We start from the raw sequence: 12121 nt of genomic DNA, 5'->3' as shown, positions 1-12121 counted from the left end.
ATGTATAAAAACTGTAAACTGTTGAGCAAATGCACAGCCAAGTTGAAAGCAATGCAAATGTCTTTCAACAGCTCGTCAAATCTGTCCCTCTGTGAGAGCAATGGGACAGAATCCCACAAGACCTGATCTGTATTTGTAATCTGGTGCAAAACAGGCTGATGGCCACACAGACTGCTAGTCTATCACATTAGACTGTTGGCCAGTCCAGTTGTTGATCAGCATAATGAATTTATCTATTACATGCTTGTTCATATGTTATTAGTGCATGCTCTGTAATCTTCCATTTTTCTGATGATAACCTTGTGAATTCATTTCACTTGCACTTCTTCTGATTCTTAGCATATTTTTCAAGAAATAAGCATAATTCTCTCAACGTTATTTTGCGCTTTTGAGCAACATGCAGAAAATCAGCATATTCCTCTGTCAATGTCTTCCAGCATATGGCTTAAAATACTTGGCCATATACAATCTTATAGTATAGAGCAGTGTGCCTGATGAATCCTATATGCATGGAATACCTTGTCTAATTGGTACTGTTTTGTAGTATCTGGAATTTAGTTTGTATTGGTTTTAGTGGTCCATTGTATTGCAGGTTAAACCTTCTTAAGAACACTGACAAATTACAAAGATGCCTGACAGAGATCCCCTCGTTGACTCTAAATAGCATAACAGAACAGTATTTATCCATTATAACAATGTGGGCTCAATGCATACAGTACGTGGAATAGACTGTTGAAAAATGTTTGCTCTTAATCATTTTATATTGTTTTTCTTGTATACTGCAAATTATGTCTAGAAAATAATTTTAAAGACATTTATCCAGTCCTGGTAATAGTGTACAGTTTATACCTACACCGACACCAGCAAAGCACTGCAAACCACCAGTTGCAAGCTTTTTAAAACATTGTGTGAGGTTTCCTAATACATATAATGTTATTTGGTGTTATTTATATATATTTGGAATTTTATCCTTATACCCAGTTATCCAAATGGAAAGTGAAAGCAAATGCAGAAAAGCAAATCCAGTTTTGAAAAAAAAATCCACTGCTTATAGTGGAGAGGAAAAGTACTGGCTGCTCAGACAATCCAAATAATTGAAGAATTGTCAGATTACAGATAATTTTTCAAGTCCCTTGGATCTATTACTCACTCAAAGGAAACGCAGACATCATGAAAGAAAACAATTTGCATTTAATATTAACATTTTAGACATTTGCAAGTCTTATCTCTTAAGCAAATCAGTAGATTTGCTTTTAAATGTTTGCTAGGATAGAGAAGGCTCTTATAGGCATGTAAAATATGTGGTGCAAGCTTGATTTCTTTCCATTCAATTTGAATGTCATGGTAAAATGTTCCATGTTTTTTTGTAAACTATTGCATTTTGTTATTCATGTACAGTTTTCAAATACAAAAAACACACCTACCAGACAGATGGAATAAAGTTCAGTCTGTGTTTTCACTAGTTATATTTATACAAATATATACAGTATATATTTTTGGTTTGCTCCTGAATCAATTATAACCTCTTTTAATAAATTATCAGACATATACAGTATCTAAAGGTTGACCAGACTTTTTACACAGTATTTTTTTAATCCACTTATCAGTATAAAAATGGGTTAAATTGTTAAAAGCGAATTGTTCTACTCAAGCAAAGACTTCTGGCACTCTTGTATGATGGTGGACTAAGCTACAGTACAGTATATGTTAGATAACTACTTTTTATACCCACTTTATTTAAATCATATGTTATGGATTGTTAATAATATGACCGTCATTGTACCTTTAATTTTTCTGTATCTTTACTTTTAGGAGACTGTGTCTAATCAGTACGTTTCAAATAAAATGATGCATATTCTCGAATGTCATTGATTTGCTTAGGGATCATGCCAGCTCATTCTTCATGTCCTGGCCTGTACATAAAAATAGTTACTTCTTTTTAAAGGACTTCTCCAGCTCCTGCTGTGAACTCACAGTATTTGTTTTTCCTCCTGTCCTCAGTGGCGAGAGTGGTGCAGGGAAGACAGAAAGCACCAAGCATCTGCTGAGACACCTCATGGAGCTGTGCAAAGCCAACTCTCAGCTGGAGCAGCAGATCCTCCAGGTTAGTGTGGAGCACAAGTGCCAAGGGTCCTGGAGCTGCTTTTCCAAGGGCTGCTTCTCTCTCATCAAAGCTAACCAGATGAAAGTGCTCATACTTTACATGAGTCTGTAATCACAATAATTAGAATATCTGCATGCTTCTGTTTCTAGCTAAATTTTGCCACTTCGGCGCTGCCCTATAATAAACTTGACGGGGACAAAATTGTACCCTTTTAAAGTTCTTATGTACTCTTGAAGTCTGGTTTCGTTCACGCCACTCAGCATTTCAATTTCTTGTGATTTTTATAAGCTCATTTCCTGAAGATTTTTCTTTGGTACTCCCTGATTACATTCAGTAGTAATTTTATACCCTGACTGAGAGAGCAAACTGAAAGCAAAGTAAAAAGAAAAAAAATGTGCCAGTAATGAACAGTTTATCCTATGTGGTTTACATGTCCGCAAATTATAATGTATCCTAGTTAATCCTTTTTATTCTGAAAGTAATACAGGAAACGTCTACTGCTTACATTAAATTGTGAGATGTTACTGTATATTATAGCTTAGAACCACCAAACCAATATTGTTTTCTGCTACAGTCCTGTGGAGGTTTTGATGTCTCTGCTAGAATAATAAAGAAAAGAGATTATCAATTTGGAGATTATCATTATCATTGCCTTCTGCAATGAGAGATGCATCAGTGCACTCTCAGAAACCAACATTATGCTTTCAATAAGACAAACGGGCCTTTTCAGTAAATCACATGAGTTTCTTAGTGCAGTGTCTCAGATCACATGTGGAGAGATGAGAAGAAGGCTATTATTACTAATACAAAATGGTTGTCAGTCAGTACAAAATTCCACTGATGACTCGGGAATGGAGCTGTAGTTTAGCACTGTTTCAAGCCGTGTTAGCTGTTTCAGCAGTTGTGGTAAGTTAAAAAAATGAGAGGGATGAACATACAGTGCAGTACTTCTTATGCTAACCTCTCTCTGAGAAGCTCTCACCAGAATATGCACAATGTACTTTAAGCTTTATAGCTGTGGAAGAAAAGCAGGTGATATTTGTTAGGTGGCATAAGTTATTTTGACATTTACAAAAAGTATTTAATGTAGTTAAAATTTTAACTATGATACACTCTCATGCAAAATGACCAAAGGTATTGGATTCAAGGAAATGCTTAAAAGTGAGTCGTGTGTGAGAGCCTCATTGCTTTCTGTAGATCCGTCCCGTTGCCTGGTGGTCGCAGTTACAGTCAGGAGTTGTGCTCTTCAGGTGGTTAAAACCAAAGCTTTTTGCAATGCAGTTTACTAGTGGAAATGGTAGGCTTGGCAGTACCCTTGTCTCATCCACCTGATACAGGTGCTGGGGATTCCAGGAAGAGAGAAATTTGCTTGTGACTCAGGCAGGTAGCTTAACCTTTCAGACGTGTGGCTACATGCCATTTTCAGACATCTACAGTATGCCTCATTGTCGCTGAGTAAAATTGACAAGCATAACAGAGAAGAGTAAATCTGTATGTGAATGCTGGTGAGCAAACGTGCCCTAAAGGATAATAGAGAAACAAGTAAAGGTTTATTCCATGCTCAAAAGAAACACAACGGGTGTCATATACCTGAAGAAAGCTCCACAGCCAAAACGTTGTTTCTTTTCTTCTCTTTTCAGCATGGAATAAATCTTTACTTTTTCCTTTGCAGCCTACGCATGCTGACGCAGCACTACTTGAACTACTGAAGTACTATAGTTTAATCTGTACCTGTTTGATATCTAATCCCTGACAATTGATCTTAGATTAAGGCAGTTAGCAAGTGGAATTGTTTGTTCTGTAGATTTCAGTGGTAAACTGAAATCTACAAAAACAGGGGTGAAATTGCCCTTAAAATGGTGATCATTTCATTATAGGGATAAAAAGTTTAGACAAAAAACAATTACCAGTTGCAATTGCAATCTGTACGAAACATTACTCTCACAAAAGAGGTATTTTTTTAGTTTTTATTTGCACTGAAAAATAAGTGGCTAAAACATACTTTATTCAAATATAACAGCTTGATGTAATTTATTAAGAATGTTATAGTTAAAAAGCAATTACTCTCTCATAGTTTTAACCAGAGAGACCCCAAGTGTCGCTGAGAAAATTCTTCATGTATAAACATTGACAGACGAGCAGCGTATTGAAGAGAAACCCGTTTCTCTCCTTTTGAACAATTAACATTAGAGGGAATCATGTCACTTTATTATTTCCATTAAAGAAGTATCACATGTTTTGTTGCATCATGTCTCTGAAGAAGCTGTTTGTTTAGAAAATCCAGACTGTTTTGCCAGTTTTCTTAGAGTTGCTGTTCCAGAGGTGACACAGTGCATCTCTTGACAACTGCATACAGTATACTGTAATAGTATGTCCCCCATTGAAGCATTTGAGTACTTTTGTGTGAGCAGACGTTCTCCAAAGATCATAAAGATGAGTGTTGATGTGGTCACTATGGAATATTTTTTAGCCTTGTATGATAACTTTTTAATTCTATACAAGTGTTTTCACAACTGATCTACTTTCTCCCAGTGATGGAAGTGGCAGCTGGATGATGTTTATTAAAACTTTAGTGCCAGTGGCAGGTATCATGTGTTTTCTTTTGCATCTCCTCCAGCAAATATGTCAGGCATCTGATCCTGCTGAGTTTATAATGTCACATTTTTTAAACATGAAAGGAAGTTTCTGTTTCTTTAAAATCGGATCAAAAGGAATTCCCAAACCTGTTCTGCAGGTCAGGCGGACATGTCACAAGGGCATTTTTATAAGTGAATGGTGACTCAACAAATATGCTTCTTGTCCACCCTTTTTTGTTTGTGTTGTGATGTGAAAGATTATTTTACACAAGTTGACAGTTTACTCTAGATTAATGTTATGTTGACAAGTGACACAGACTTTGAATAGTTTTATCTATGGGATGTATTTTTGTTAAGTTCAGGAAAGATCAGGTAATGTTGTTTTATTCCTTCATTTTATCATTGTCTAAATTATTCATTTTGTGAAATATGAATAATATAAGTTATGTATTATTCATATTATGTTGTCTGTGTATGATGTATCTTAATGTATTTACATTCTATACGACTTGGAGTTTGCTATGGTAATCCACATAAACAGTACGTCAAATGTTAAATGGGTGGTGCAGTGGCTAAGGATCTGCGCCTGTGGCTGAAGGTTGCTGGTTTGTATCCCGTGGCCAGCAGAGGAATCCTTCTCCATTGGGCCCCTGCGCAAGGCCCTTAACCCCAACTGCTCCAGGGGTGCTGTATAAGTGGCTGACCCTGCATTCTGACGCCAAGCTTCTTGCCCTGTTTGTGTCTCATGGAGAGCAAGTTGGGGTATGCGAAAAGACAAATTCCTAATAGAAGAAATTGTATATTGCTAATAAAGTGATCTTATCTTAAAAGCTAGTAGAAAATGGCTTGTTCGGGTATCAAAGACAAAGGGTGCCTGGGGCAGTTATTAGGTTCTTTGTGTACTACACAATATACTTTTAAGGGCGTAATATAAAATCGTTTATTTTTATGAAAAGATTGCAGTTTACAATTCTGATGTTCTTTACCGATACAGTCTTCTCTAAGATGAGCAAGTGGTCTGTTTTGAAATACATTACACTAAACAGTGATTTGAAGGAAGCTTAGCACTTGTTCCTGAACAGCAGCTTTCAGTTCGTCATTGGAAAACACTGAGCCCATTCTAACAGGCATTTCTCACAGGCGCCCTGGTCAGGATTCACATGGCATGGGGTTTTAACTGTCGCCACTATAGATGGGTGATTTAAATTGTTTAAGGCAAGACAGCTGTTATTTGGAAAAGTCTACAAAATAAATAATTTAAAACAAAATCTGAAGTTATGGGGAAAAAAACATCTGACATGGAATTGTAACCAAAGGAAAAGGGAGAGAAATTGTTAGAATTTCTTAAATGAATTTGGTACAGTACATGTAGTCCTCTCAGAAACGAGTTTTAAACAAATTTTGGAGAACAAGTGTTAGAGAACTGTAGTACCTACTGTACTAATCTCATACTCTCCTTTCTGTTACTCTGTAACTTTTAGCTGCTGAATTAAAGATCAGTTTCTGTGTGACCTCAAAACAGTTTTGTTTCTGTTCTGGTGAAAGGCTGTGAGGAAATTGTGAAATGTTTTTCAAAACTTTAGGAATTACTTTCCATTGATCATTCTAAGAATGGCATCATCAGTGTTTAAAGTAAAAAAAAAAAACACTTGAAAGTGTTACTGAACGTCAACAACAGTGACTCTGAGGTACTGTTCACAATTGAAGTACCTGTATATTTTTGACATGTCAAGTATACTCCCAAAAAGGTATCAAGTCAGTTTGTCTATGTTTTCCTTTTATTATATGAATGCATAATGTTGACCATAGAAACAAGTAGTTTTTATTTATCACTAATATTTCTTAGGAAACATTCTGTTAAATAAGAAATACTCAACTTTTCTCTGTAGGGATGTGACTGGGTATTTGGACTGAAATGTTCTTCCTTGTGTTTCTTGTATTGCACCACTATGATGTGCAACAATATTATAGCCTGGTGTGGTGCATGCAGTACTCTGCACATCTCTGAGAGGATGGACAACTTTTGATTGGAGTCTTTTCAGTGTTGTGGAATGACCCTGAATTGGATGAAGTGGTTACAAAATGAATGGATGTTAGAACTTCAGAATTCCATGGAAAAAATCATTATACTCAATATATGCAAGTCATTTTTATGCAAAGGTTTTACAGTTCAATCAGAAATGAAACTGTTTGTATTTTAAAATATTTTTATCTGCCATTAAAACTCTTTGTTCAAGGTTTCAAGTTCATGCTACAAATCAGTATATTTCTTCACAAGTATAGCTATCATTAAGAAAATTTAATGTAAATGGTGCCACATATAAAAGGAGATATTAATTTAGAATGTGTTGATCAGTGCTTTTGCATTATAGTTTTGAGTAGTGCTGATCCCAGGAAAACGTGTACAGTAAGTTTACAACATTAATAGAAAAAGAGGCTTATTTGTCATTTACCTTTGTAAAGTCAACTAAGAATATTTGGTGCTGTCCAGCTGAAATAGCTAGTTTTGTGTTGTCATCGCTAAATGAATATTCAGATATGTTGTCCCCTCTGTTTTTTAGTACTCACATACTGTAAAGTAAAAATTTGGAATTATATTTTTAGTTTTTATTTGGTACAGTAGCAGCCAAGTGAACTTTGAGGATGATTGACTCGATTTTAATTGAAAGTAATCAAAATAATTTGTGGAGCTCTTCTTTAGTGAGTTAGACATACTGTACCTGTAGTTTTCCAGACTTGATTGGAATTTAAAGCTTAGTACTACTGTCTTAAGGCCATAAATGACTTAAGACAAACATGTTTTGCACTAACCCTGCAAACCAATTTTCTTCTTTTCTATTAGTCCTGGAAAGCGCTTTTAAGTGTCATAAACTGTATCTTGAGGTCTGCAGCCTCCTCCGAGTTTAGTATGATGTTGTTGAAAGTTGTGGTTCTCTCAACTTCTTTACCATAGCCTCAGAGTATATACTGTAAAGAATGCAGAGTGGGTAAATTAAAGCTTGCAGCGCTGCTGGTGGTTTTTATCAAAGCATGCAAATGTAGTCTGTTTTTTTGCATATGATATTAAATGTGCACACTGTATAGAATGAGGTAGGAAAAGACAGTGTGTTGACTCTGCTGTGTGACTGATTGAGATGAGGGACGGTAACGAGAGTTAAGTGCTGGATCTTATAAACAATTGAGAAAGAAATTACTTTTTTACAGTCATTGACCAGGTTTAATTACATTAGCTTCAAAGAGAGCCTTCTTAGCCTGTTGTTATATGTGCCAGGGTAAACACTGTATTTTTATATCATTCTTTGTTGATTTGCTTATAGAACAATGTATTTTGAAAGTACAATTTAAAAAGCTTGCCATTACCTTAAAGTACTTTTATATTTTGGAATTAAAAAGTATTTCATTTCAACAGGAGCGAAAGACTTGCACTAAGACATACTGTAAATGTAAGATAAAACAATTTTCTTTTTAACAACTCAAACATTTCAAAGGTGTGGTTAATAAAACTGAATAGAGCTGCAAATCTTTTGATTATATGGGTGTATGTTGAACTTTTATCAAGAATTGAACTCTTACCTTTGAGCAATGCACACTGACTTGTATTCTCCTATTCTTCAATAAAATAAGCTTACTCAGGTAAAACAATGACATGCATGAGGTACAGTATATGTGAATTATTTGGTCTTCACCTTAACTAGGCATTTGGTTACAAAATGGTACACCAGCAATGCTACTGTAGTAAATGTCAAGTTCCAGGAACATGAAAACTGATGTAGTACAGCCACAATGTCTGTCTTCTACACACGCTCAAGATCTGTTGATATACAGTAAACTGTTGATACAGTATCTCTTCTGGTTTCAGTAAGTAGTGTTTTTTTTTTAGGTAGACATTTTTCCAAGTCATGCTTGATCACATTAGTGGCACTTGTAAGCCACGTGTCTCTATTAATTTATTAATCATTTTGTTTTTTTGTGCTTTGGTCTTTTGCAAACCACAGAGGTCACAGCTGCTTATGTTTGGCCATGCATAATGTCAATACAGGTGGAAGAACACGTTTTGCTCTTGGTGTATCCTGTTGACACTACAGTGTTGGGGTGGAGCTGGAAAGGCAAATCTACTTACTGTACATTATTAGCAGGTTTGCTTTCAAAAGGCTGCACTAGCTTTCCCATGAAACATCAGGCAGTGAAGTCAAAAATAAACTTTTTTCAGGGGGGACTGAACATTATAAAAGCATACCAAGAAAGGTAGCCCTTCAGTTACTTTCAGGAAATCCTAAGAATGCTAATGTAGTAGTGGTACAGTATTTAGGTGTTGGCTTAACATGTTAAAGGCTTCTGCCATTAACACCTCCCCTCTAAGCAGTCATTTATTTACATATATAAAGCAGAAAGCCACATGATCACGCTAATCAGGACTTTCTCCTTTGGCATGGTGTTGTTTTGGTAACCCCACAAAAAAGCCTATTAATGTAGTAATATATAGGAAACCAAAAAAAAAAGTACAGCACAGTAGTGGAACATTCTATCTAAATTAGCTTCAAGTTTTTTTTTTGTCCAGAAAGGTAAAAAAAATAATGTTGAGAAAAGCAACATTCAGTGCTCAATGTAGAATCTCTACTGCAATCATCCTAAAGGAAGTGGCGATGTGCATTGTTAATCCAATAAATTGTTTATTTATTTATATTTATTAAGGACTCATTGGTGTCAGCATCTCTGGGGAATAAATCCTTTGATTTGTGAATGTACATTCTGCAGATGCCAACTTTGTTTTCCTGTGAAGGTTATACTACTTATAATTTTCATTTAATACTGCAGTTTCTCTATACAGTATATAACCAATATTCAAGGAGTTGTAGTAGTTTATTAGCAGAGGACAAACAGAATCAGACATGGAACATCATAACACCTCCGAATCTCAAACACTGGGCTTGACCACAACTGCTGTCATCACTACTTAGAATCCAAAAAGAGAAGTGGTGGTTGTTGGCGATTCCATTCTCTGGAACATGGCAACAGAAATTTGTAGCAAGGACCATGAGACAGCAACATTGTGCTTTCTCTTGGGAGTAGAGGCGACATAAAGTCCACATAGTGTACAGGGCCAACAGTGACCTACTGGACTTGCTGTTGTCCATGTGGGCACAAATGTGATTGGTATGAACTGAAAATTTGATCCAGGACAAATTGAAACTACAGTACTTAGTAAGATGCTGAAGAGCAGGATTTATTTAGTCATTTTCTCAGGAATGCTTCCAGCACCAGGCTGAACAGTTGCAAATGTAAATGTGCCAATCAATGGATGTTAGATGTTATATGTTATGTTATTTTTAGGCCCCATGAAGAAAGTTGGCTATTGCCAAAAAAAAAGGATTGTTGTATTACTGTGCTACAAAAATATTTCTGCTCATGAATCAGTCCAGAGAACCATATCAGCTACATGTATTCTAGAACTTAAAAAATAGCCTGCAGTGTAAAAGGGGTAGAAGACCTTTGATTCTGATGTTCTGTTGTGATCCCACGGCTTGGTATTTCAATCTGGATCTGTGTACACAACTAAAAATGAATCAAAGTAGAAGCAGTGTTACCTCCTTGCAGCTGATGTCATCAGACAGAACTCTGAATCTAAGCAAGGATGGGCCTGATTAGTATTGGGAACGGAGACCTTGAAGGAAACCAGGTTGATGCTGTAAGTGATCTTGGTGGCTCAACAGGTGACACTCTATCCTCTAGACAATAATTTACAAAATACACTGTGCTATTGGAGCCGCCATCCTTTGGATAAAAGTACTAACAATCTTCTCATTAAAGTTACTCTTTTCATATGCATAGAGTGTTTACCCTCAGAGTCCTGACTAATCGCTATGGCCTTGCACAATCTAACCTCCCTAAAGTTCCTAAAGCACTGTCTTACTTCTCCATCTGATCTGCTGTGTAGTGGGGCTGCTGGTGCAGAATAGCTGGTGCACATCACTTGAATGCATATGAAATATTCAATAGTTTTTTTTTTATAATACAAGGTGTAATTCTGTTTATTTTTGCCAGTATTTGTTAAGGAATGCCAACCTGAGATGTATAGTACATACTGTAAAATAAAAAAAACCTAATTGGTTACAGCTTTTTTTTTTATTTCAAAGCCAACTAAATTCAGAAAAATCTGCCTTTTATTTTGCAGGTCAATCCCCTGCTGGAGGCTTTTGGTAACGCTCAGACTGTCATGAATGACAACAGCAGCAGATTTGGAAAGTACATTCAACTCCGTTTCCAGAACGCGTCAGGTGGGGTTTCACTTCTGTTCATGGGTTTACTGGAAAGATTTCTGGTATTGTGGGTATTTGCATATGCATGAGATATTGCATGTTTGTGTTGGTGTCTGTACCCTGTGACTGGCATTCCGTCTAGGGTGTGTCCTGCTTGCACCTGTTGCTTTTCCAGGGTTGGCTCTGGCTCCCCCAAGACCCAGTACTGAATAAGGCACTTGGAAACCGGATGGTTAGATGGATGTACTTAAAACTTTCAAAGAATATTTCTTTCCCATTATTTCAACTAGTTTTTAAAAAGTGGTTTATTATCCACAGCGCGGTTTTGTTTAATACCAATGACAAGGTCTTACTGTAGATGGAAGCTCAAGAACTCACCTTTATGAATCTTCAAATCGGTATATTTTAATATGATTCATAATAAACTTTAAACCCACCTTCGTAATGTTGATTTATTAATGTATTTTCTTATTCAGACTTTTGACTCCTTCCAAATTATTCAAATATTGTCAATAACATATCTATGTTGTACAGTATTTTTTAAAGACTCAGAAGTACTTTTTTGCTCTCATTTGCATTGAAAAGAAACTAGCAAAAATTGGGGCAAATGGAGAACTTTTTGTTGTAAGCAAAACATTTTTTAAGGTTAGTTTGGGCATTTATCGGTGGCATTTTTTTTCTGTCTCAATGGAACATTTAATGTTTGCAGTAAAGGGTGCCAAAATCAATGAATACTTGCTGGAGAAATCACGTGTGGTACATCAGGATGAGGGGGAGAGAAATTTTCACATCTTTTACTGCATGCTGGCTGGGACTTCCAAAGAAGATAAGGAAGTCTATGGACTCTTGGATCCAACCCAGTACAGGTGAGTTACCATTTCTTGTCCCTACCAATGAAATCAAAAGTTTGTTAGTTAAGAGGGAGCTGTCTTCAGTTGCATCATTTGATTGAAGTTTTACACAATTGTTACTCTTTCTTATCATGCTAATATATTCTTTAATACATCACGTTTCCTGGGTGTGTGCAGACTCATAAAAACATACTGTTGTTACATATTTAAGGCTAGAAACTCTGTCACCTCAAAATAAAAGGTGGTTTAAATATTTGCTGCTTTTTAATAATAAAAAGGTTGCCTTAGTAAAAAGACTGCATGTTGTCAATCAGCCCATATTATCAGTGGTTA

General features: G+C 36.0%; 1 protein-coding gene across 2 annotated transcripts in view; it reads left to right on the top strand.

The window, feature by feature from the left end:
* Positions 1 to 12121, top strand: part of unm_sa41569 (un-named sa41569) — a 64811-nt gene that overhangs the window by 15027 nt on the left and 37663 nt on the right. The window contains exons 4-6 of one of the 2 annotated variants that reach the window (XM_088910347.1): positions 2002 to 2104; positions 10853 to 10955; positions 11647 to 11803. In XM_088910347.1, coding sequence (XP_088766473.1) covers positions 2002 to 2104; positions 10853 to 10955; positions 11647 to 11803 — 363 coding nt within the window. Of the gene's footprint in view, positions 1 to 2001; positions 2105 to 4975; positions 5053 to 10852; positions 10956 to 11646; positions 11804 to 12121 lie in introns of those variants that run through there. The other variant, XM_088910348.1, reaches the window with a different exon arrangement.

Source organism: Atractosteus spatula, chromosome 3 (genome assembly GCF_055471065.1).
Source record: "Atractosteus spatula isolate fAtrSpa1 chromosome 3, fAtrSpa1.hap1, whole genome shotgun sequence".
Classification (NCBI taxonomy): domain Eukaryota; kingdom Metazoa; phylum Chordata; class Actinopteri; order Semionotiformes; family Lepisosteidae; genus Atractosteus; species Atractosteus spatula.
Note: the sequence above shows the minus strand (reverse complement) of the source record. Positions and strands in the feature narration are given on the sequence as shown.